At 35.2% G+C, this 25,899-nt stretch overlaps 1 protein-coding gene across 4 annotated transcripts in view; it reads right to left on the minus strand.

Annotated features, from left to right (window-relative positions):
- Positions 1-24,467, minus strand: part of LOC106055422 (cytoplasmic dynein 1 heavy chain 1-like) — a 57,938-nt gene extending 33,471 nt beyond the window's left edge. For 2 of the 4 annotated variants that reach the window (XM_056022483.1, XM_056022482.1), the window contains exons 1-50: positions 24,070-24,467; positions 23,491-23,578; positions 23,191-23,364; positions 22,928-23,093; positions 22,083-22,172; positions 21,109-21,295; positions 20,211-20,431; positions 20,001-20,051; positions 19,734-19,903; positions 19,197-19,347; positions 18,974-19,065; positions 18,656-18,872; positions 18,485-18,571; positions 18,003-18,158; positions 17,782-17,910; positions 17,523-17,657; positions 17,272-17,427; positions 16,986-17,165; positions 16,746-16,901; positions 15,526-15,672; positions 15,236-15,373; positions 14,908-15,011; positions 14,717-14,789; positions 14,153-14,263; positions 13,508-13,627; positions 13,129-13,368; positions 12,735-12,858; positions 12,499-12,644; positions 12,249-12,359; positions 11,951-12,160; positions 11,588-11,734; positions 10,974-11,140; positions 10,714-10,887; positions 10,106-10,271; positions 9,588-9,773; positions 8,138-8,335; positions 7,886-8,032; positions 7,583-7,718; positions 7,379-7,479; positions 7,056-7,218; positions 6,688-6,931; positions 6,243-6,426; positions 5,860-6,072; positions 4,679-4,831; positions 4,363-4,448; positions 4,090-4,246; positions 3,041-3,268; positions 2,214-2,414; positions 1,891-2,058; positions 745-978 (exon numbers count right to left, since the gene is read on the minus strand). In XM_056022483.1, the coding sequence (XP_055878458.1) occupies positions 745-978; positions 1,891-2,058; positions 2,214-2,414; positions 3,041-3,268; positions 4,090-4,246; positions 4,363-4,448; positions 4,679-4,831; positions 5,860-6,072; positions 6,243-6,426; positions 6,688-6,931; positions 7,056-7,218; positions 7,379-7,479; positions 7,583-7,718; positions 7,886-8,032; positions 8,138-8,335; positions 9,588-9,773; positions 10,106-10,271; positions 10,714-10,887; positions 10,974-11,140; positions 11,588-11,734; positions 11,951-12,160; positions 12,249-12,359; positions 12,499-12,644; positions 12,735-12,858; positions 13,129-13,368; positions 13,508-13,627; positions 14,153-14,263; positions 14,717-14,789; positions 14,908-15,011; positions 15,236-15,373; positions 15,526-15,672; positions 16,746-16,901; positions 16,986-17,165; positions 17,272-17,427; positions 17,523-17,657; positions 17,782-17,910; positions 18,003-18,158; positions 18,485-18,571; positions 18,656-18,872; positions 18,974-19,065; positions 19,197-19,347; positions 19,734-19,903; positions 20,001-20,051; positions 20,211-20,431; positions 21,109-21,295; positions 22,083-22,172; positions 22,928-23,093; positions 23,191-23,364; positions 23,491-23,578; positions 24,070-24,319 (7,833 nt within the window). In that variant the 5' untranslated portion in view covers positions 24,320-24,467. The remainder of the gene's footprint in view (positions 1-744; positions 979-1,890; positions 2,059-2,213; positions 2,415-3,040; positions 3,269-4,089; positions 4,247-4,362; positions 4,449-4,678; positions 4,832-5,859; positions 6,073-6,242; positions 6,427-6,687; positions 6,932-7,055; positions 7,219-7,378; positions 7,480-7,582; positions 7,719-7,885; positions 8,033-8,137; positions 8,336-9,587; positions 9,774-10,105; positions 10,272-10,713; positions 10,888-10,973; positions 11,141-11,587; positions 11,735-11,950; positions 12,161-12,248; positions 12,360-12,498; positions 12,645-12,734; positions 12,859-13,128; positions 13,369-13,507; positions 13,628-14,152; positions 14,264-14,716; positions 14,790-14,907; positions 15,012-15,235; positions 15,374-15,525; positions 15,673-16,745; positions 16,902-16,985; positions 17,166-17,271; positions 17,428-17,522; positions 17,658-17,781; positions 17,911-18,002; positions 18,159-18,484; positions 18,572-18,655; positions 18,873-18,973; positions 19,066-19,196; positions 19,348-19,733; positions 19,904-20,000; positions 20,052-20,210; positions 20,432-21,108; positions 21,296-22,082; positions 22,173-22,927; positions 23,094-23,190; positions 23,365-23,490; positions 23,579-24,069) is intronic. The other 2 variants (XM_056022485.1, XM_056022484.1) reach the window with 1 other exon arrangement.
- Between the last annotated feature and the right edge of the window lie 1,432 nt (positions 24,468-25,899).

Raw genomic sequence — 25,899 nt, forward strand, 5'->3', positions numbered from 1 at the left:
AAAGAAGATCTCCATGTCAGGCAGTGCTCTCAGAGCACTGAATAAAGTCTACAATTACCTCCATGTCAGGCAATGCTCTCAGAGCACTGAATAAAGTCTACAATTACCTCCATGTCAGGCAGTGCTCTCAGAGCACTGAATAAAGTCTACAATTACCTCCATGTCAGGCAATGCTCTCAGAGCACTGAATAAAGTCTACAATTACCTCCATGTCAGGCAATGCTCTCAGAGCACTGAATAAAGTCTACAATTACCTCCATGTCAGGCAGTGCTCTCAGAGCACTGAATAAAGTCTACAATTACCTCCATGTCAGGCAATGCTCTCAGAGCACTGAATAAAGTCTACAATTACCTCCATGTCAGGCAGTGCTCTCAGAGCACTGAATAAAGTCTACAATTACCTCCATGTCAGGCAATGCTCTCAGAGCACTGAATAAAGTCTACAATTACCTCCATGTCAGGCAGTGCTCTCAGAGCACTGAATAAAGTCTACAATTACCTCCATGTCAGGCAGTGCTCTCAGAGCACTGAATAAAGTCTACAATTACCTCCATGTCAGGCAGTGCTCTCAGAGCACTGAATAAAGTCTACAATTACCTCCATGTCAGGCAGTGCTCTCAGAGCACTGAATAAAGTCTACAATTACCTCCATGTCAGGCAATGCTCTCAGAGCACTGAATAAAGTCTACAATTACCTCCATGTCAGGCAGTGCTCTCAGAGCACTGAATAAAGTCTACACTTACCTCCATGTCAGGCAGTGCTCTCAGAGCACTGAATAAAGTCATCGTCTTGCCAGAGCCAGGTGGGCCACACAGGACCAGAGGTTTGTGCTCTGCCAGCCAGGTGTACAGCAGGCTCTCATGGCGGACAGTATCAATGGTTGGGATGACCACATCTGGGGCGGCCACTTTGTGGGTTTCTACTTCCACTTGAGGGACTTTGGATTGCCAAGCTACCCATTCTCCTGAGGTGGACACCTAATAAAATAGTCACAGTAGATTAGTGAAGTTATAATATCATGATAATCTTTTTTTTCAAATAAGAAACTCAATTATTAAGTTGACTATAAAACTAAAAGCACATTTTTTTTTAATCCAGTACAATAGTCAGTAGTATTACATTTCAAAGCAGTGTTTTCAACAATTATTGATTACAATTTAAAACTCAGATTTTTTTAATAAATATCTGAATAAAGAATAATTAAAACAAGACAAACATTTCAAATACTTATTAAAAAAGACAATAACTCTCCTTTTTTATAAAGAGCAAATGTTGTTCCCTTAATAACTAATGAATGTTAGAATAAAACAACAACAATGGAACATTTTTTACCTCGTCACAATTCCCCCCATTCAAAGAATCCTGGTTAAGCAAAGGTATTGATCTACTAAACTTTATAATATTCCAATAAGAGGCCTTTAGATCTAGACTTAGAATATGAAATGCAAAATTTTCCGGAACATTAATTCTTCAAGGAATGTGGAAATACCCAGACACATAGATAATCTAAGATTAGTCAGTTCAAGATAAATATTTTCTCATTCTCTAGCCCAATTTTGTTTTTTGTTTTTTTACTTTAAAAAATTATAATGGTCAAACAAGAGTTTACCCAGTGTGGCCAATGCGATAGTAATTCTTTTGCCAACGATATACAGCAACTGTCATATTTCTAGAAAAATCATTAGTGCCGTTTTTGAGATCAGTGCCCACCCACCCAAGTTTCCACGAAGTTACGAATTAAATTGAGATTTTGTAAGAAAAGAACTATTCCAAACTTGACATTTTTTTTAGTTGTGTTATTACCCATGTCAAAATTTGGAGAAATATTTCTAATTGACAGGCAGAGAATTAAATAAAAGAAACTTCTAAAGCAAGCAACAAAGACTTACTTCAAAGTCAATGATGGCCACATTGGCTTGTGGTGGCATTGGTATGGTAGTGATACTTCTGATAAAGTCACCCAGTTCTTGCCTTACTTTGATGCGGCTGTCACCTGACATGGACCACAACAGACTGTACACAAGGTATTTGGTCATGTAGCGCTCCATCTGGTCTTGCTGGAAACACAATTTTTGGGTAAATAGCTTAACCGTCATGTTTCAAAATAAATCTTCAACACTAAATCAAGTTTTAAATTTGCTGAGCCACTAGGTCTGCTTTGATTAATCTAACTCAATAAAAGTGTTTTAAAAAATGTTCCAGTGCTAACTACCTGCATAGCAAAGTCATGTGTGTGGTTGTAGGTGAGAATGTTTCTGATGCCCTGGTTCAGCATAGAAAACAGTGAGGTCAAAGCTCGCAGTCTTGTAAAGTCCATGATGTGATCCAGAGACTCGGCATGCTCCAAGCAGCGATTGACCAGTCCACCGAGAGAAAAGTGGGGCATCAGGATGTTGACAACATCTCTTTGAATCTTGAAAGATATAGAATCAAATCAATTAGTTTTAAAGTACATTTGAATAGATACACATTAGATACATACATACATATCAACAACAACAAAAATATTACAATCAATTCTCTATCAGAATCTTTACTAAGGAACAAATGAAATTTTCTTAATTTTAAGTAATAATTAACTTTATATACATTCAATTATTCTATTTTCTTTTTAAAGAAGCAGGTTAGCCATAAGGAATACTGTTTGTGTTCTAATTGCAGGATATATTCTGAAGTTGGCATATTTCTGTTAACTATAGGATAACTTAACTATAAGTAGCACTAGAATGGATCAACTTGGCTGCCATTTTTCCCTAACTGGCATAGAGGAAAGCAATTGGCAGCAGATGGTCTCTGAAATAGAAAGCTGAAGAGCTCACACAATGCTGCAGGACACCCACCTTGAAGCCCAAAGAAAACCCTTTATCAAAGATAGGTAAAGAAGATGAAAACATAAATAGACCCAGAGTGGACAACAGCTTTGTCTGCATAAGATGTGGCAGAATATGTAGGTCATAACTGCGTTAGCATGGAAATACTGCACTCATCTTTAAAGGAACCTTGTAATCTTTTGCAAGATAAATTGTCTGAAACATTTACCTGAACTGTTGGAGAGACTTCTTCTTCCTTAGACTCAGCCGAGGTCCCTCTGTTGTGACGCATGTCCTCCTCGCTCTCTTCAAGGGGAACATTCCTCAGCTGCCTCAAGTAGTTCTCAAACACCATCTCTGTGGACAGGACATCTTCACTGAACCAGACCATACCACAACGACTGACTGTAGCCAGGGTGGCATATTTCAAGTCTTGCACTTCAAACATGATGCGAACCTAAAGACAAAAAAAGAAAATAGAATATTTATAAATACCAATAGAACAAAAAAATATTTGGTTTGTTACTGAGTGCCAAAAGGCTTTCTTTCTTTCAGAAGAAACATTTTGTTTTCAAACCGCTGTGCCTCATGTGAAATATACCAAAAGAATTATATTCCTTTCTACTTAATTTCACCAATAAATGACAAAGCCCACCATTTTAATAACTTTTATTTAGCGCAAATTTTATGCTAATAGCATGCTCAGAGCGCTAAGGTCCACTCTCAGATGTGGACCAGTGGGGGGAGGGGGGTTATGGGAGGTTTTCCATGTTGCCTTTAGGCACTCAGTAAACACAACTCTGAGTTGAGTGTCGAACCTCGAGCCCGCTTTATAGGTAGCCAAGCCAAGGGCAACGTACTTAGCCTCTCAGCCACACATACTATTTCAGCTTATTACCAGCTCAAAGCTACACAATAATAAAAGTTGTATGTAGCTCATGGCTGACTTAAAATGTGATTATTTTTTATGTCCATCTCTCAGTGTTGAAAAGGGTATCCAAGGGAATATTTTGTTTTAATAAATAACCCTTACAAAGTTTCCACTGTGATGTTTATCAGATAGAATAAAAGAATAAAAATAATGAAAGGTTGAATACCATTTTTTCTTCTTTATCCCTCAATTTATAAGATAATTAAAATACCTTCAAGTAAGCTCAAATTGAATTTCTTTTTTTTTTGCAAACTTAATTTAAGGTTCTGACACATTTTCTTTGTGTGAGCTTTAGCACTGAAGAATTAAGTTTAAATGATTTATTCCAAGAAGTTTGAGATATTTACATTTGGTGGTATTCCAAGGCGTTCACCATTGGGCAGAGTTAACAGTTTGTTGTCATCCAGTACAGAGTTGAGGTTCTCAACCCACTCAGGGTCAACATCACCATCAAATATGATCCACTGACGTTTACCAAGCTCACCTCTAACATTGTCAATGATCCTGAGGATAATTGAAGTTTTATCTCATTGGAACTGGTTTTAAAAGACATTCATACATTAAAAACTTCTATCAACCAACAAATTTAACTGGACTTTAAAAAAACATCATAAGCTTACTTTCTTAAGACATGTGTAAAAAGACCATCTGTCCATTCTCTTGTATTAGGATCCATATTACCATACAGTGCTTCTTTAGAGATGGACTGAATAGAACAACACATGGTCAAGTGAAAAATAAGGATTGAAATATAATACATTACTTAACTTTGAAATTGGGCAAAGTTAAATATTAACAGTCTCTATGAATAAAGTTAAAAAAAAATATAGGCTGATATATCAAGTTACTATTTTTAATGTATAATGTCAATATAAAAAAACACTATTTATTGTTGATACCATGTGACTACATAGAACAACAAGAGGTTTGTACTACCTTAGGATCAATGACATGAGCAACTCCCTCTGTTCCTTCCAGTCTTTCCAAGGCCTTCAGCAAGACTTGCCATGCCATAGACTTGCCACTTCCACTTGGTCCAACCATCATGAGACCATGGTGGAGAAGTGTGATTTGATGAAGTTGAAGAACCTGATAGAGTTACATGTTCAATTCAGAAGTGTTTTTACATTCAAAACAAGCAAAATAAAAAAACATTGAAAAAAAAACAAAGCTCATCTAAGAGGAAGAAATCTGCTGTTACAACTATATCTCTCAATAATGTAGAAGTTAGTTCCCTTATTTAATATCAATAGAAATAATTAGTAACCAAAAATGAATGGACTCATTGGCTAATGTGTTAACTGATTCAATGTTTTGTTAGGTATAATAAATAATTGTTTGAAGTATCAACTTGATGAGACAAAGCATGTGGGAGAAACAGCATTAACAATCATCTAAGGGGACAAAACCCTACAAATTTAGTCATATAATATTTGTTAACACTGAAGGATTCATTTCTGTTGTTGGTCTCAAACAAAATAATTAATTACCAGTCATTAATTAACTAAGTGGATTTTTTTTTCTTGATTCATGTTTTGTCTATGCTAATGAATAGTTGTGCAAGGTTTCCACCTGACCCTAGAATGGGTGGGAGAACTAATGTGTACAAACTTTTAACCAGACAGACAGAGTGTGATGATTTGGGCTTTGTAATTACCATTCTCGGTATAAAGTACAGACCTTCATCAACAGATGCCTGAGAAATATCCTAAAAATACACTGGTATGACAAAGTAGAAAACACCAAACTGTGGGAGATGAGTGGACAGAAAAATATAGAAGTGCAGATCTTAGAGAGGAAGTGGAGATGGATTGGTCACACCTTTAGAAAAGATACCAGCAACAGAGCTAGGCAGGCCTTAGAGTGGAACCCCCAGGGAACAAGACGCAGAGGAAGACCAAAAAGAACATGGCGACGCAGTGTACTTAAAGAAGCAGAGAAGACCGGGAATAGCTGGGAAACCATAAAAAAAACTAGCAAGAGACCGTGGAGAGTGGCGTGTTTTTGTCAAGGCCCTATGTTCCATGAGGAACTCAAAGGAGTGATGATGATAATGATGAATTACCATTCTATATTAGTTGTGAGCATAAGAAACTACAATTCTATTCTTGTGTTACCTTTTCCACCCACATGGAGCCCATCTCATCTCCCTCTCCATAGATCAAGTACATCTCTTCACAAACTTTCCTAATCTGGTTCCTCAAAGCTTTCATCTCAGCCGCAGTGTACTCCACACCAGGGAACACATCACTCAGTAGACTGTGCAGCAGTGGGATGTCTTCTGCTACAAGCTTGGGGACCATGGTTTCCATGACACTTTGTATCAAGATCTTTATAAAAAAAAAAACATTAAAAAGACAGTCTAAGAAATAATTATCTGTATTAATTACTCTCGAGAAAAAAATCTCTTAGATTAAAGCTTTATAATAGAATGGAATATATGACATAAACAACTGCTGCTTTATTAGGGTAAAAAAAATAATAATAAAACTAAACCCACCTCTTGCTCGGAGACATTCTCTGCTATTGCCGTCTCATCTACAGTTTCTCCTCTTTCTATCATGCCTTGCTTGACATACTGAATTCTGTCTCTTTTGACATTACCAGCACTAACCAGCACAGATTTCAGAGCTCGGAGACCAAAGTCATAATGAGACTGTGGAGACAGCTGCTCATCACACAATCTGTAACACAGTACAACATATACAGAGGTTGTTTTATTTAAGCTATTACATTCTTCAGAAAAAAGTATTTTTAAGCAACATTAACTATGATTATAGGACTTTATTTTAAGTATTTTTAACTATGTTCATAGGTATTTATTTAAAGTATTTTTTTACCATTGTATGATTATATTCAAAGGTATTTCAAATGGAATTAATCACTTTAAATCAATTTAAATATTAAAGATCTGTACATTATTATTCAATAAGTATTAGACCTACTTGAAAAATGGAACAATTTTGCTGGCCAGTTTTTCTGCTTGTCTGAAGCCCTGTGAGTACAACATAACCTGAGCAATCAGCTGCCTGTCAGGCGTGGTCATTGCGAGGGAACGGAACAGTTTCTTGAGATTATCTGGCAAGTTGGAACGCCCAGCGTAACCAGGATTCATGGTGATGAAAACTGCCATGTCTGGGTTGACTCTAACTTGCTTGCCAATCAGCTCTACTTGAATGGGTCCACTTGCTAGAAGGAGATGAAAGCCACAATTGAATAGGTGGTTCACAAACACATTGCTTAGAAAGAAAGCATGCTAGCCAAAATGTTTAGAAAGTATTATTTTTAAAATATTTTTAAAATATTTTCTTACTTTTTTCCTTCTTATCTGGACTTGCCAACTCCTTCAAAGCTTCCTGAATAGTTTGAATCTGCTGAGAAACAGCAGACAACATACGCTCCTCCAATCTGTTGAACTCATCAAAGCAGCCCCAGGCACCCACTTGGCACAAACCAACAAAAATACGACCCATAGCCTGTAGAATACAATCAATTTGAGATTAATTTTAAATAAATAGATTCATTTAGAACTTTTCAAGAAACGTTAACATGATCCAAAATTGGAATTTATGTTGAAAATCTAGACATATAAGAGAAGATCATTCCCATTCATGTGTCAACAAAGTCATCAATTACCTGGAAATCAAAAGTTTCATCACAGTTGAAAACAAGAACAAATCTTCCAAGCTGGTTACCAAGAGCTTTCACTGATTCTGTTTTGCCTGTACCAGCAGGACCTAGATACAATCCAAGAGGATAATGTTATTAAAGAATGTCTTCACACAATTTGTCAGGTTTACAATACTGAGACAGAGATTGCAAAAGTCATTAAAAACATACCAAATGGAGATCCACCAAGTCTGGCCTCCAGAGCTTGTGTCATTGTCAGGTAGCAACGGTCAGTCAGTGGAGTCTGGACAAGTTTGTCTTGAACGCCCAGATATTCAAAGCCATAATTGAACTTGGCATTGGCCATCTGTGAAGAATTATGTCCAGTCAAAGCAAAAAACAATCACATTACAACTTAAACTTGATACATTTAGGTCATTTTAACAGGGGATTATATTGTTTGTTATAGTTCTACAAATAAAATGGTACAATTCTTTGTGTCTGTATAAAAGTTGGTAATACTTTAACACTGACCTGTATAGAGAGTTGTTGAAGTACATCAGTATTTTTGGGGTCAAAATAGAACCTCATCTGTGCCAGCCAATCAAAGGACTTGGGATTGTTGACTTTGTTTTTGATCATGGTTCTGGTCACATCACGTTGGTGGACAAGTTCAGTGATCTAACAGTAGCATACAACAATGATCAGTCAGTTATTTACCTTAAGGCCAGACTTAAGTACAAACTCATGCTCCAGGGCTATCAAAAGAGTCATTCTAATTATTACCAGGCTTTCCAGTTTCTTGCGTCTGACTGGAGGCTGCTCATAGAGAACAGAGTCTGCCAAGACATTCAATGTGGACTCTACAGTGCCCAACACTTCAACAACGGCAGCAATGTCTCCTCCTTTACTAGCAGCTGTTTGTAAGGCTTGCTCTACACTCTCAGACCAGGAAATCTGAGCAGCTAACACCACTAGCTGGGCCTAGGAGACATAAGGTGCTATATTAGTACACGCAAACCATTCAAATTCAATTTAAACAGCAAATCTTTGTTGAACAAGAAATAAATTGAGAAATATGATGTACATCTCTTTTTCCTCATGTGACATTTTAAAATTAATTTACCGTAATACATATAAGCCTCCAAACAACTCATTGCATTGATGAAATGATGTCTACCTGATATTTGTCCACCCAATCCAAGATGTCTACCTGATATTTGTCCACCCAATCCAAGATGTCTACCCGATATTTGTCCACCCAATCCAAGATGTCTACCCGATATTTGTCCACCCAATCCAAGATGTCTACCTGATATTTGTCCACCCAATCCAAGATGTCTACCTGATATATGTCCACCCAATCCAAGATGTCTACCTGATATATGTCCACCCAATCCAAGATGTCTACCTGATATATGTCCACCCAATCCAAGATGTCTACCTGATATATGTCCACCCAATCCAAGATGTCTACCTGATATATGTCCACCCAATCCAAGATGTCTACCTGATATATGTCCACCCAATCCAAGATGTCTACCTGATATTTGTCCACCCAATCCAAGATGTCTACCTGATATATGTCCACCCAATCCAAGATTTCTACCTGATATATGTCCACCCAATCCAAGATGTCTACCTGATATTTGTCCACCCAATCCAAGATGTCTACCTGATATTTGTCCACCCAATCCAAGATGTCTACCTGATATATGTCCACCCAATCCAAGATGTCTACCTGATATTTGTCCACCCAATCCAAGATGTCTACCTGATATATGTCCACCCAATCCAAGATTTCTACCTGATATATGTCCACCCAATCCAAGATGTCTACCTGATATTTGTCCACCCAATCCAAGATGTCTACCTGATATTTGTCCACCCAATCCAAGATGTCTACCTGATATATGTCCACCCAATCCAAGATGTCTACCTGATATTTGTCCACCCAATCCAAGATGTCTACCTGATATATGTCCACCCAATCCAAGATGTCTACCTGATATTTGTCCACCCAATCCAAGATGTCTACCTGATATATGTCCACCCAATCCAAGATTTCTACCTGATATATGTCCACCCAATCCAAGATGTCTACCTGATATATGTCCACCCAATCCAAGATGTCTACCTGATATATGTCCACCCAATCCAAGATGTCTACCTGATATATGTCCACCCAATCCAAGATGTCTACCTGATATTTGTCCACCCAATCCAAGATGTCTACCTGATATTTGTCCACCCAATCCAAGTATTTGGAGGGTTCCACTTTTCCTCCTTTAAAGGCAGCCATGTCTTGGACAGCAGAGGCAAGAAGTTTGGCCAACGTAACTCTCATCTCCTTCTCCACCAATGTCAGCCATTCATTGATCTTGGGGTGAGCTGCTATGGAAACTGGGGTAGCAAATATAACCTTGGAAGGAGCACACAAAATCACATTGTTAAAAAGCTAAACTCAATTTGTTATAGTAAATTTTTGAAAGGCTATGAATGTAAAAAAAAAAAAAATTTTTGAAGTTTTTCTTGAGTATTTTAAGATAGAATCAAATCTTTTATTTGTCACTTCTAACATGCAAAATGTTTTGCTTAAAAGCTGCACTGATTGAAATATAATAGCAACCTTGTTAATGATGTAAAAAAACCATTTTTTGTTACTCTAATTGAATTGATGAATGAAACTTAAGTCTAGATTGTTTAATCACTGTTTTAGAATCTTTAAGAAATTAAGTCCAAAGTTGATTGCACCTCTTCTCCTTCTTTGGAAGTCAGACCAACAACATGAGACTCATCATCATTCAGTATGATAGAGGCCACCCCAGCAAACATTTTTTTGAAGTGTTTCTGAAGACGTGGGATGTTCTTGCTGTTGCCAATAATTTCAAGTAGATCTTCATCACCAACAAAGTAGAATCTACAAATGAAAAAAAAAAGATAATTGAATAATATTTGGAATTCAATGAAAAGAGAATTCTGACCTACAAAGTTGATTGAACAGACACCAGCAACAACAAATCCATTTGGTTATATATCTTGACAAATATTATCTAATAAGATTTACAATGAATACATTCACATAAAGGAAAGCAATTTAAATATATATATAATAAAATATTTTCAAAAGTTATGTCATAAATAGTTAGTCCCAAGCAAGTTGTTTTTTAATCAACCAGATGTGTTAGCAAGTTAAATTCCATTCTAGATACCTTGGGAAAGAAACATTCTAGATACCTTGGGAAAGAAACATTCTAGATACTTTGGGAAAGAAACATTCTAGATACTTTGGGAAATAAACATTCTAGATACCTTGGGAAAGAAACATTCTAGATACCTTGGGAAAGAAACATTCTAGATACCTTGGGAAAGAAGCTCTTTCTCTCTCCAGATATTCTCCCAGTGCTTTTTGTATTTTGCTGAGTAGATCAGCCAATCTTTCCAGTTGTCTCTGCACATTGGGAATGTTGAGTACATCCATGACAAGAGGAGACTTGGCCACTTTCTTCATCAGACCCAAAAACTCTGTGCTCACACTGAAATAGCAATCAAAGAAATCAGTGCCAAAAAAATGAAAATGTAAAAAATTGTCAAGGGTACACAACAAAAGATGTCACCTTACCCCTGGAAACGTGATGTTTCCACCTGAAGTAGATGCTTGATGTCAGCACTGCCAGTAAAAATGCCCTCCAGGTACACCCATCTTCTCTGAACATCAATCCAGACATCAAAAAGAGCATTGATACGGTTCAGTTTGTCTTCCCAGGCCAGAGCATCTTCTTCAAATTGCTGGGGAAATATGAGATCACTTTCACGTAACAAAACAGTAAATACTTCAACAAAATAGACTACTTTAAAAAATAAAAATAATGAAAAGGTTTTTACAAAATGCTCAGTTAAGTGATTCTTTATAAATATTACAAGCAATTCCGAAAAATCAATGAATAATGTTTAATATTTATAGGACTATGACTATAGGACTATGACTATGTCCTTAAAAGCTGCATACTTTATCGAGAAGCGTGAATAATATACTGGCCCCAGAACACCTCAGTAAAAGACAAATTGTATGGAGAGCTAGAAAACACTGTGCAGTTCCATTGCGATTTAGGACTGGTTATCTGAACCCTCCAACTTTATTAAATGCGAGTTCAGAAGAATGATACATTTACTAGTATAAAACTTGTAGCTATTATACTGGATACAAATGAAAAGAGTTTGATGTTATAAACTGACCTTGTAGTAGGGTGAGAGTTTCATGGCGGTGACACTGTTGATGTGTTCCTTCACCTTGGTGAACAGGTCATCCCAACCTCTGATCAGACGACATTTGTTTTGGTAGTTGATCATGTCCAGCTCATAGCTGCGCCACACTTCACTCACCTACAGTTAGGGAAATATTTATTTTCTTCAATACATCTGCATACGTGAAAATGTTTTTTTTAAAAGGCTTCAACTTTAACTGGAATTTTTAAAAGTAAACAAATATTTCAAACATTTCATTTGCTAATATTATTTTCAGAAGAGTTTTAATTTTTTTTTATTAAAATGATGATGTGTCAAGCATTACAATTTTTCATTATGTTAATATCAGCTGACCTGTTTCAAGAACTCTTCTAAGGCCATTTCTCCCTGAGCCACACTGATGACATCCCTGATGACCACTTCATGTCTCCCAAAGTCAATGTCCCAAATGTGTCCCAGTGTGAGTTCTGAGAGAACCCAGTTCACATTCAACCTCTTCATCAGCTGTTTCCAGTGACGTTCTTTCAGGGCTTCAGATTTCAGCTCCACTATCAGGACATTCACCTAGAGCATTCCAGTCAAAGAGTTAGGCAACAGCCAATGTGATAACTGTAATGACAAACTTGAATGAATAGCATGTAGTAGGGCTTACCTTAGCATACTGTTGTAGTTGCCTCTTGACATACTCAAAAGAAGAGTAAGCTCTTAGTCTAGCTGGGAGATCTTTCAAAACATTCAATAATCCATCAATAGACTGACGAAGCTAGAAAGAAGAAAAAATTACTTGTTTAATTAATGTTTGTTTTTTTTCAAAAAGAAAAAAAAATAACTTACAAGACAAGTTTTTGTTTAATTATTTTCATTATAAAAACATGACTTTTTTTTTTTAAATGAATATTTACTTTTCTGGGTGCAACAGAAAGCCATGGTTTTTCTTTGAGTTCATCAATTTGTTCCCAAATCTTGGCCAGTTCCTGCCAAACTCCTTTCAGATCTTGGAGCTCTTCAAGGCCAACCTGCATGCGTTCATGGCTTGGACTCACATGACCTATACAAACACAGAGGTGAAATGATCATATAATTTTTCCATATCTTTCTAAGAGCTACCCTTAAAATATTTAAAAGCTATGCAACTCACCAGGTTCAGCAAGTTCCAGGGCTTCTTTAGCCTTAGCCACATTTTCTCTTTCTTCTTTCAGTCTTGCAAATTTGCCTTCAAATATTGTCAGAGCTTTTAGGGCTTGATCAGGTCTCATCTCACCCTGAAATTTGTTAAATAGCAAATATGTCATGCACTTTTTCAATATCCTGTACTTTCATTAACAATGTCCAGTATTCTAATATTTTAAGTGTTATATACTTCGTAAAAAAAATGCCAAGTAATTTAGCAAATATGTCAATAATAGAAATAGACTATTCCAAGCTTTATGTGTAAAATAAAAATTTTTTTTTTAAAAAGATGAATATAATATTGGTACTAGTGTAAGTGCATATTGCTTGAGTGAAACTACAAAAATTAGAAAGTCACTCACAGTAACAGGTTTTTCTTTCTCCCATTCCTGAAGTAGACCTCCAGTTTTGTTTTCAATCAGTGCATCCTCTGAAGCAATTTTCATCTGCAAGCTAGCCACTCTGGTTTGAATGGAAGAATCTTTTCTCTTCATAATGTCTGAGAAGGCACCCCATTCTCCTTCAATGTTGTCAATATATAACCAGGAAGTTGGGAACTGAAATCTTTGACGCTCCAGTATGCGCTGGCCTTCTTTGTAAGTCTGTCAATAAATTCAGATATAGATATTGATATAGATATAGATATATGTGCCTCTTAATGATGACCAATAATTTTTTTTTCAACTAGAAAAGTGATACACGCTAAGTAGAGGACGAAATGAAGGGCAGCACGCCACTTACCTCCACTTGCTTCTCCCAGGATTTGACTTTACGTTTAAGAGCTTGCACATGCGTAATCAGACCAACAGCTTCAGAAGTGTTGGCAGTGTCAATAGATTGAGATTCCAGATCAGTTCTTGACTACAAGAAATACAAATACACATATCTGTTAAATCTGCACTAAATTTAACATTCACTTGCAACAACTGTTCACAACTCTATTTCAGTATTTGTGACATTATTACAAACATATTATCCAGGAAACATACTTTTGTGATATTATTACAAACATATTGTCCAGGAAACTTACTTTGTGACATTATTACATATTATCCAGGAAACTTACTTTGTGACATTATTACAAACATATTATCCAGGAAACTTACTTTGTGACATTATTACAAACATATTATCCAGGAAACTTACTTTGTGACATAATTACAAACATATTATCCAGGAAACTTACTTTATGACATTATTACAAACATATTATCCAGAAAACTTACTTTGTGACATTATTACAAACATATTATCCAGGAAACTTACTTTGTGACATTATTACAAACATATTATCCAGAAAACTTACTTTGTGCCATTATTACAAACATATTATCCAGGAAACTTACTTTGTGACATTATTACAAACATAGTATCCAGGAAACTTACTTTAGACACTTGAGCGTGGAACTCAGTCATCTCATTGCCCAGTAAAGATCCAAATTTGCTCAAGACTTCTTTGTGCCATGAATCATACTTCAGGGAAACTTTAGATTGTACCTTTCAAATTAAAAAGGAAACAAGTTCTTCACATGGCATTGACAAAGCAATTATACAGATTTTGATAATGATAATAATAGTAATAATATCTTTATTATCCTAGCACAAATTAGTTTTACAACACATAATCAAACATTACAATGATGCAAATGAAATGTACATTCATTGCACTTTTTGCTTGTCAGCTTTACATCAGATAGATGTTTTTTATACAATAATGGACCTCATTCACATAAACAAAAAACATTTAGCCATGTGGTTCTCTATCTCTTCTACACAAATTACGTATTACACACAGGCTGTCACATGACAGTTTTTTTTTCATTATTTTATCAATATTATCACGTGGCTAAATGTTGTTTGTTTACGATTGGTGAATGAGGTCCATTAAAGTACTAAGGGAACAAAGAGATCCAAAAACATAACTCTTTTTGTTACTTTTCAGATACTGACCTTTCCAAACTGGACAATAAGTGGACCTATCTCTTTCTGAGTTTCTGAAGTATCAAAGGTTTTGCGGGAAGCTCTGGTTACAGAGAAGATGATTGTTTTGATACACAATAACCAGTGAAAGCCATAAACAAAATGCACACATAAGAGAAATACATTTTAATTAAACTAAATAATGTTTATCCTAAACTTACTTTATGTCTTCTAGTGCTTTCATCCAGCGCACCAAATTGTTGCCAAGCCTAGAATACAGAACATCAGGGTTCAAATCCCAAAGAGATTGATAACGAAGCCAAACCTGGATGGTAGAGAAACAAAAAAGTCATCACTAAAAGCCTTACAAAAAACATTCAACCAAGCAATGTGTTATGAAATATTTCTTACATTGACATATTTTTTGAAAAGCAATGTGTTATGAAATATTTCTTACATTGACATATTTTCTGAAAAGCAATATGTAATGGAATATTTCTTACATTGACATATTTTCTGAAAAGCAATGTGTTATGAAATATTTCTTACATTGACATATTTTCTGAATTCTTCAACAGTTTTTTGAATGGCAGAATAAGCATCTTCAAGCACAATTGGTCCTTCTGGCAACTTGGTCAACACATTGCGATAGCTGCTGTCAGCTTCAGACTCTGCCTGCAGGCCAACCTGAATGATCAAATACACAAACAAAGGAGCTCTTAAATGCCTTTAAAAACTTAAACAATGGTTTTTCACACACACCTTAAAGTATTAATAAACATTCCTGACAAAGACACTTGAAACTGATACCTGGTGTGACAAAGACACTTGGAACTTACCTGATACCTGGAGTGCTGTATTCTAGGCAAACTTGTGACAACAGCCTCCCAAGCAAAAAGTTCTTGTAAGATGTTAAACTGGGCATCTTCTATTGGAGGACTGACATACATCAGTTGATTTGTGATCCTCAGCTCATGGACAAGACTCTGAAAGGAAAGGGAACCTTAAATCATTAGTCATTATTAAATTCTGTATTATCATTTTTAAATCACTGAAAATCATTAAAGTTGTTTCAAGACTAAAATCAACTTTTGGTAAAATAGAGATAACTTTTAATGTTTTTCATTTAATAATCCAACCTGGAAATCTTTTAAAAAAATTTTTTATTCAATTTGATTTTGGAACTAGGAGGTCTTTGTTCATTCAACATTGCATAACTCTTGCTGAGTCCGTGCTAAAGACTTCTTTAAAAAGAGACTAACTCTGGCAGCCACTTTCAAAACAGACTGAACACTTGCTAAATCCATGCAAAAGAGTCAACAGATTTACTATTCATCTCCATCAGTGAGAATATTTGGTAAACACTTTTTTTGTTAAAGAAGTATAAAATTATAAAGAAACTAAAACTATATAATTATGTGCTGGGCCTTTAAGACAATACTAAAGGATCTAAAAGCTGCTAACTTTTTGTGTTTTTATAATTAAACATTTATATTATCAAAAAAAAAAAAAACATATCATCTCCACTGTTGTTCAAGTAAAGAATAATAAAAATAAAATGTCTTATTAAGCTGTTTTCAGTTTGTGAAGAATTTCATAACTAAAAGATTAATACAATTTCTAGATTTTAGGACAAATTTTCTTTACTAATAAAAAACGAAAATGTCCACCTCAAACTACTCCCTTTCTCAACACACTTCTAAAATACTGACCATCGGGAAGACCTAGCTCTAGACCGCACCAGATGGAGAGAGACAGTGACCAAGAAAGCTATAGACAGTGAAAGCTCATGGGTCTCAGCTCAGGAAGAAAAACTTACAATCCAAAAAACGGCCAGCTCCTCTACCACTGAAGCAAAAGCCACCTTAGCCTGCGCTATCTGTGGACGGGAGTGTCTCTCCAAAATAGGGCTCCACAGCCGCATGAGGAAGTGTGCTCTGAGATGAATCATAGTCGTTCTACGACTGAAGGAGGCCAATGATGAAAATACTATCTAACAATCAAATGAGGTACCCCACAAATTACAACTTGAACTCTTGTCATGAATAGAAATTCTTACCTTGATCTTTGGTTCACCTCCAGGTTTGTGTGATGGCTGTTTGGGCTCATCATCAGTGTCCATTGAATGGTCAATATTGTTTTCCCTCTTCCCCAGCAGAGCATGTGTCCAGGCTTTCAGGCCAGCTTCTAAACGACCTGCCAGTTTTTTCTCCACCTATTCATCAGAATAAATCAAAATGAATGAAAACACTTATCCAAATAATTTAAAATAAAATAATTGCGCTAGAAATTCACCTACCTCTTCATCTAAATGCGCTACCCACAATGCCAAGTTGGAGTAGGATCGGAGACTAAGATTGTCCACAACTTTCTGAATCCTCGTTAGAATTTCTCTGAATGTTGCAGCATTGTAGCCACATGTTTCTAAGGCATGCACTTCCACATCAATCTCTTCCTCCATGGCCAATAACTCATCCACCTAGCACACGGACAGAATAAAAAGGAAATTGAAATAGACAAATTAACAGAAGGTAAAGAAGAATCTACAGAAATATATTGCAAAAGTTCTGAACAGGATGACCTACTTTCTCCTGGAAGTTAATGATACTGTCAGCAAGTTTCTGAACATAAGGATCTAATTTGTAAGACTCCCACTGAAGTGTGCAGCCGTCTGCTATCAAGTTCTGAAGCTCTTTTCTCAGGCCAGCAACAAGCAGTTTTAGAGATTCTTTTCCTTCAATCTGGAATTTCAAAGTAAAACATTTAAGACAAAAAATTTATTGTAAACTGAAAAATTATGATCTTATCAGTTTATGAATGGATAGTGTTCAATAACCTTTTTCAGAGTTTTGTCATAAGACTGTACACTCTCCATCAGAGAAATAGCAAATGGATATAACTGGTTAGCTTGGTGAGCTTTATTGACATTAGCAAGAGGAACTCTGAATCCCAGCCATCTCAGATTGCGAACCTGAAAGAAAGAACAATGACAACAAAATTTATTGAGACATTATTTTTAACACTTGCATATAATTCAAAAATACACATACCTAAAATAACGAATTAGCCTAAATCCACATCTCTGAATACTGTACCTCTTTGGAAAGCTGAATGATCTCTCTCTGGAAGTTGACACCAAGCTTCAGAATGTTCCCTTTGTTTGGCACTCTGATACTGGTGATGGTGTAGATTTTACCCACAACTGTCAGTTGTTTGTTCTGAACCTACAAACACAGAAGGTAAAGTTCAATTTACAAATACAACAAAACAAAAAGGCATGTCTCTTAAAAATATTGTGTTCTTTGCCCATGCTGACCTTGCGTGTCCAGTCATCAAAGAGTTCTTGTGTGTTAAGCTTCAATTTGAAACTGTCTCCATCTGCCTTCAGCTTCTGGCCATCCACATGGTTCTCCCAGCCTTTTCCCAAGACATCCTCCACACGACGCATGTAGGCATTGAGTTGACGTTCAATCTACCAAACAATAACACTTTAGCATATCATGTTGCTTTAAATAATACAATAATAAAAGCATTGGTTACCATTAAGAATGTGAAACATGCAAGTTTTTTTTAAAGTTAAGTTGTATATTTGAACAATATTTCAAACAGAATGAGCTTAGTATCAAACAATAACATAGTTGTTTTTTTTATATTGATTCTTGTTTTGTGAGGTAAAATAAATAATTGTGGATAATTTCAGATTGATATGAGATTGGGTGTGGGAGAAATAATGTGTACAAACTTTTACCAGACAGACAGTGAGTTTATAAGAGGTTGGTAAAAAGTACATCATATTACCTGCCTAGCCCAAATAATGGAGCCTGAAACTGGAGGGAAATCTCTGACCCTACTCATATGGCAGGCTTGATTGTGTGCGTACTGGACCTAAAGAAATACAAATATGACATTCAGTGGAAACCATTTTGAAGTAAGTGAATATTTGATTCAAGTTAAAAAGCAGTTAAGTACCTTGAATTTCTCATGAAGTGATTCAATGTCATCCTTCACCCTCTGTATGAGCTGCGTCTGGTACTCTCTGATGGCACCACGAATGTGTGGTCGGACAAAAAGTGCATTGAAGCGTGAGAAGATGCGAAACATCTCATTGGCATTTCTGGCTGTTCCCAACTGGTCCCTGAGCCTAGCTGTGATCCTTGTTTCAACTCGGTCTATTCTCTCTTCATACCTAGTAAGCAGGTCAAGACATAGATTTTCACAAATCTTCCTGGCTAAGATGCCTAATATTAGTTAAATTGTTTGACAAAATACACTTTCAATTCCTCTTACCTTTTAACTGCAGCTTCCCAGGAGTCAGCTCCTTCTTTGGAAACATCTAGAACATCTATTTCTTTCACATTTTCATATGCCAAGTTAACTTCCTACAGGGCATAAAAAAACAATAAAAAAAAACACAGTATAATTAAAAATGCTCTAAAAATATTTTGTTTAATGTATTCTAATGAGGAGAACACAAAACTGAATGTAATTTATTTCCCATTAGTTGAATCACCTCAATGGCATTAGCATCAGCAGCTTCATCTGTAACAGGCTTGTCTTTGGATTCATTCTCTTCATTACCTGGAGAAGAGCCTCTCTTGACAGTCACTGGGCGCAGAACACGAATAATGACCTGGCGCAACTGTTCATGCTGTCTGCGGAATCTGTAATAAAAAGGTGCATGAGCCAGGTGAAGTGAGTTCACTTATTGCTATATAAAAGGACGGCAAAATGAAGAACTTATGTCTTCTTAATAGATATCAGTCGCTATCAACCATTATCAGTTATTATCCGAATTATCAGTCATTATCAGTGTCACAGCCTGTATATTTGTACCGCCTAGACGGTCCTGAATTAGTCAGCCTCTGTGTGATTATCATCAGTCATTATCAGCCATTAACAGTCATTTAAAAACCACTTCTAACAGAAGCCTTCAATTGACAGGTAACATTCTAAAACATGGCACCAAAGCAAGCAACCATAAACTTGTAATTTAAATTTACTAATATAAAATAAAAAAAATTTTTTTTTAATGTTTGCTAAACCGTACTTTCTCATGTGGTCAATTCTAGCTTGAAGTCTCTTGTGGGCTGGATTAACTCTCCAAGCCATACGCAAGTGCTCTTCTCTTTTTTTCTTCAGAAGGTCTCTCAACATTCCTTGCAGTTTGTCAAACTCATCATCCCAGGTTGAAAAGACATCAAAACAAGCAGACATCACCTAAAATTTTCAATTGCATGGCAATTATGACAAGACTTCATACAGCTAAACAATTTCGTTTAAATTAATTTAAAACTATTACAGGTATGAAACTCACTTTCTCAAAATCATCAAATGGGATGTGCATCAGGCGACGAGTCCCTAGTATCTGAAAAACAGAACATTTTTTTTATTAATTTTAGGATCTAAACAAACAAAAAATTGTGTGAAATAAATTTGTGTCAATTGAAAATAATAATATTTGAGCCTTTAGCCACATTTAAAGTATCTTTTTTTTGAACATGAGTTTAAACTAAGAGAATCCTACTTTCAACATCTGTGTGCTAAGATCTCTGGATATGGCCTCCACTAGTCTCAAGCCTCGCTGGATGGGATATTTGGTGGAGCGTATCTTGCGCAGGTGAAGGAAAATGCCTTGAACTGCTACTTTGATCCTGTCTAGTTCAGTAGCAGAGAGAAGGTCATTGATAGGAAAGTCCTTCATAAGCTGGTTGTAGTCATTGACTGTAGCCATTGCTTGCTTCAGCCCTGAATTTAGATTTTTTTTTTAAACATTAAAACATTGAATATTACAATATCATGTACTCTTTTTAATAACAATTAATTGTTTTTTTTTAACTTTTTTGTTTCTTTAGAAATTAAAGCATTATTTTATTAAGACTAAGACTGCTTAATTGGTCCGTATGGAAATATGTTGTGATTACAAAATCTCTTTTCTCAAAATAAAAGCAACAACAACAAATACATTCACAAAAATAGATGATTCATACTGCACATCCTTCATGCTTGTAGCACGCTTAGTGTGCTTGGTCCAATTTTTTTCTATGGACCAGTGGGGGGAGGGGGTATCTTAGAGAGGTTGCTGCCTAAAGATGCTCAGCAAATATAACTCTGTTGAAGTCAAGATTCAAACTTGAGCCCCCTTCTTAGGTGGTCAGGGTGGCTTTGGTCTCTCGGGGACACATTCCACACTAAAAATTCTAGTAAACCCCATGAATCCTCTTTGAAAAGTTCTATGTATTTGAATAATTAACAGTAGAATTTGAACATTTCTTTAATTACAATTGTTAAAAGAAAATCTAAAAATGTTACCAAATGATACACACATTTTCCCAAACATCATTTAAAAAAAACAGCCCAGGTTATCTTTTTAACTTGACTATGTACAACAATCTCTTTGATGTATTTAAAGACAATGAAGTTACCTGTATCAGAGTCAAAACTAACTGTGGCGTGAAAACGTTTGCCATGTTTCAATATATCCAGGGTAAGGACAATTTCAATGCTTTCTCTTTTTTCTTGAATGCGTAGCAGAGCCCGTTCAAGGTTTAACCAGAAGCTAATCTCTTGAAGGGCTGTACCAGAAGATGGGTCTCTGTCTAGCTTTGTCACCTACACAGCAAAAAAAGTTGACTTTAAATTATCTTCTGGACAATTAAGCTGAAGTTCTTGATTTATAATTGTACATAATAGATTGGAGTTTTAAACACAATAAAAAAAACAAGATAATGTGCACCAACAGCTATAGGACTTTATATTAGTATCTACACATTCATAAGATTATTGCAGTTTTCAACACAATTAAAAAACAAGATCATGTTGACCCACACCTATGATATAAATACATTGCTAAGACCATTGGAGTTTTTAACCAGTTATGGGCCACAACAGAGAAGGAACTTTTATTCTGGTATATATACATTCATACAAACAGTTTTCAAGCCAATTCTTAGATCCCAAAACATACACAATATGGACAATAATTTGGACATAAATAATATTTATTTGTAGAGTCTTTTAATTTATGTCTTTACTAGTGTAGTTTAACTTAATCTTAAATTATTTTATTTTTATTTTGACCAAATGTCTGAATTCATTTTCTGATAATTATGATTTGCATTGTGCAATAAAAAATAAATAAATAAAGCTCTGTAGCAGCTGTTACATTCTTAGCAAGCAGAAAGCAATGACTCATTCAGAATCAATAGTGACAGATAATATTGAATGTAGAAAGTTTTCACTTTCAAAATACATAGACCACTATCTTTGTAGAAGTAAACATTTCATCCATGATCATTTTTTGTTTTGTAATAATAAATATCTTGAATTTAATAAGTAAACAAATCAAATTCACCAGTTTTTCGACTTATAGAGCAAATAAAACATGACAAAGACTTACTTTTTGAATCTCCCTAATCCACCTGTTAACACCACTTTGCAAAACATTCAGGAACTGGGCATCGTCTACTTTATCTCCAAACTCTTCAACCTAACATTCAAATAATCAGATGTTTAGTATGTACCAACATTGGCATTGTTTCAGTTGTTCTTATTATTGAAATAGAAAAAAGACAATGAAATAATTATAAGCAAACAGTAATATACTTAACAATGGCATACACACACAAAAAACTTAGCTGAAATGTATTATTTCTATTACTTAATAGTATCTACTATTACTCGTAGTCATTTTTGGTTTGCTCTTGGCATTGAAGTGTAGTAAAGGGAAAGCTATAGAAAATCTTTCAACTAAGAACAAAACACACATCTTTCACCTGTACAATATAAACCCAACACACCTCCCCCTCTGTGGCCACTGCATACCCAGCCTTACAAAAATGTCACTCATACCAATTTTAATGACCCAATTTACCTTAAGCCCTATTACCAAAACAACCCAGCATAACCAACACTCTTTATGGCAGAGTAGAACAGATGAAAAAAAGAGCATGCTATTTTTCCTTGCAAACACTGCAAAGAACTTATAGCACAGCAGCAAAAAGATGGCTAGAAGAAGAAGTAATTTTGGCTTTCCTTGCAAGTAGACGATTCCTAGCTGATCTATAACTTATTTTTATAGAACTCAAATTAAACACCATTATAAGTTGTTGTTTTTTTTCCTCTAAATATCTAAGCCAATTATTTTCACCACTTGATAGTGTTTTTGTCTGCGTCAAAAACAAAATTAGAAACTATTTTTGCCAAGTGGTGATGTTTTCATCAGTGTCAGATAGTTCTACTCACTTTAGGCTTCCTATTTTCTTCAGCACATTTTTTAATGACACTGAGCACCAAGGGATTGACTGGCAGGGTAATTTCTGGAATATCTATGTTCTGCTGTAGATGAAGAAGACCCATTTCTAGTTCTGCAATTTTCTTTTCCACTGTAGGAGCCATTTTGTCACCATCTCTGGAGTAGGGGTATAGATGTTGAGCATTTTTTTTGTGAAATAAAGACATTTTAAATGTTGAATTCAGTGTCCATACTAGATATATATCAAACAAACCTTTCTGCTTTGCCAGTTTCTTTGATGTAAGATTTGAAATATGGACCAACAGAATTGCTGATATAAGCATGAAGTGTCTCATATGGGGATCCTTCACTGTAGTTCATAACACGCAATTGGGATGCAATGCCTTTGTCTCCGTCTAATTGGGGTCCTCTTTTGATGAAGACAACACTAAAAAACAAAAGTTACACATTTGTATATTATCAGTTTGCAATTATGATGGTAATTTAGACGAATAAAATTACTGAAATCAATAAATATTGCACATCCCAAGCTGTCATATTAGAGTTAATTTACCTAGCCATCTTTGAACTTCCAAAATGAACATCATTTGAAATGCTATATGGAGTATCTCCTTCTCCATCACCTGATTCCTCTGATTCATCTAGAAATATAGCATTTAATATAGTATTTAATAATACTACAAAATGAAAATTCAATAAGAAATAAATTGTAATCTTTATATATGTGAAAATTATTTAATGCTCGGTCAAAGATGATATTAATTAATCTTGCAAAGTTGTATTTTATATAGATCTAGATTTATAAGCTAATATATTGGTTGTAATATTTCTAGAGATTTAATGTTTTTAACATAAATGTAGATCTACTTTTTAAAATTTTAAATATCTAGAAAAAAAAAAAAGAATTAATTTAGAATAAAATATAATAATAAGATATATATAGATCTATATATTATAATTATAACCTACATTATATATAATTATTATAATTATATTTTATATATAGACCTAATCACCTATATTATTTAGATCTATAACAATAATATAGACATGACATGGTCACATAGCTAAGTCGTACTCATACACCATAATAGTCATAGAAGATCTAGAATAATCTAAACCTAAATTTCACCTTTGACTGATGGTCTCTGGACAATTAATGATGGTGTTTGTGGATCGCTCACGAATTTTTGAATGGCCTCTAAATTTTGTTTGTCCGAGACAGCTATCTGTAAAGCTTTCAGATCTGGATCATCATCATCAAGAAGTACAGGAATAACTCTTCTTAAGTAATTGAGAAAGACAGGTACTTCCAGTGCTTGCACAGCAACAGGAGGTGCCTGAGTGGTACTCGGTACCTCTCCCTCAGTCGAGTCAGCCATTTCGGCTACTCGTCACGGCTTTGAATTTGGTTTTCAGAAATCCAGCTGCAGCTAAAAGTATTTCAGTTCACCACTTAAATAAGAGACCGACCTAAATCGAAATCAATAAATTAAGGTGGAGGCCGGAAAAGGTAGAACTGAGCAGATCATCCGGGCTTTCACGAATGAGCTCATTTTTTTTTTTGCCATTCTTTTTTTTGTTAGTAACCTCCCTTTGATCAAATACAACATAGAACAAACGAATATTCTTACAATTTTTGGGCTATTCGCGTCTGACACATTAAATAATTTTTACGTTCAGCAAATTATTATTATTATTATTATTATTATTAAAATAGCCCACTGACCAGGGGTTCTCAGCCTGTGGATCGCAACCCCCTTAGGGATCGAATTAACAGACCATCGGAAACTTGTCATTGTTCAAAACTTTTCATGGGTAGTTACTATTTTTTCTACTAGTCGACCCACGGCGTAGCATACGCCGTTATTTTGCAGGGCCGGCCTTAGGCCAATGCAACATAGGGGCCTATGCGACCGCTGTGGGCCTCGCACTAATTCTAGGTGTAAATTATTAAATTAAACCATTTTATAACTTATAACAGAATTTCCGCAGCCTCCTGATTTACCAGGAGCTCTTTGAAATCTCCTGAAATTGCAAAATATACGAAAAGGTCATGGAAATCTCCGGAAATTATTAAAATCTTTTGAAATCTCAAAAAAAACTATTTAAAAAAAATCAAAAAAAAATTCCTGAAATATATAGACAAAAAATTGTCATTTTGGGGTGTTATTCAAAATGGAAAACGCCAATCCTACGCGCGATGAAAAAAAAAACTGTATTATGCAATACCCGTAATTGTGGAATCTGCCATGGTGAAAGAAGCTTTTCGCGCCTCAAACTAATGAAGAATTACTTGAGGTCAATAATTCTCGAAGATAGATTGAAACATTTGGTAATTCTTGCTAATGAGCGTGATCTATGTAGAAGACTGAATTGTTATGATATACTGTATGGCTTCGCTACACGCAAGGCTCGTAAACTAATTCTATAGGTAGTAAATAATGAATAAAATGCAAAGACGAATTTATTTTTTAATACAAATTCTTAATTTTCACTTATTATCCGTATCCCTACCCAAACTTGGCCCAGTCAAATCCGTTTCGCATAGAGCCACAAAATGGTTGAATCCGTCCCTGCTATTTAGTGACGGGTGAATACAGAGTATATTACTTAATTGTTCTCCCCTCCCCTCTTTTTTGGGTAACTCTAGTTCGTCCGACTTGCAGAAATAAAAGAGTGATCTTTCCTTTACTTCTTCTAGCGTGTCCAAACTCTTGAGCCATGAAGAGAATTATATATATAGATTTGTCATTCGAAGATAGATGTTACAAACAACTGAATCAGAATCTTTGCATAAATAGAGAAGTAGTAATGAGCCATCTTTTTATTGAAGAAATATTTTAATTATTTAAGAAATCGTGAAAATTAATCTCTGAAAAATAGAATAAAATGTGGATTTTTGACGATTTGATTTATTTTTATATTTAAAGCATGAATAGAAAAACCACAATTTAAAACG

This window comes from Biomphalaria glabrata, chromosome 3, assembly GCF_947242115.1.
Source record: "Biomphalaria glabrata chromosome 3, xgBioGlab47.1, whole genome shotgun sequence".
NCBI classification, from domain to species: Eukaryota; Metazoa; Mollusca; class Gastropoda; family Planorbidae; genus Biomphalaria; species Biomphalaria glabrata.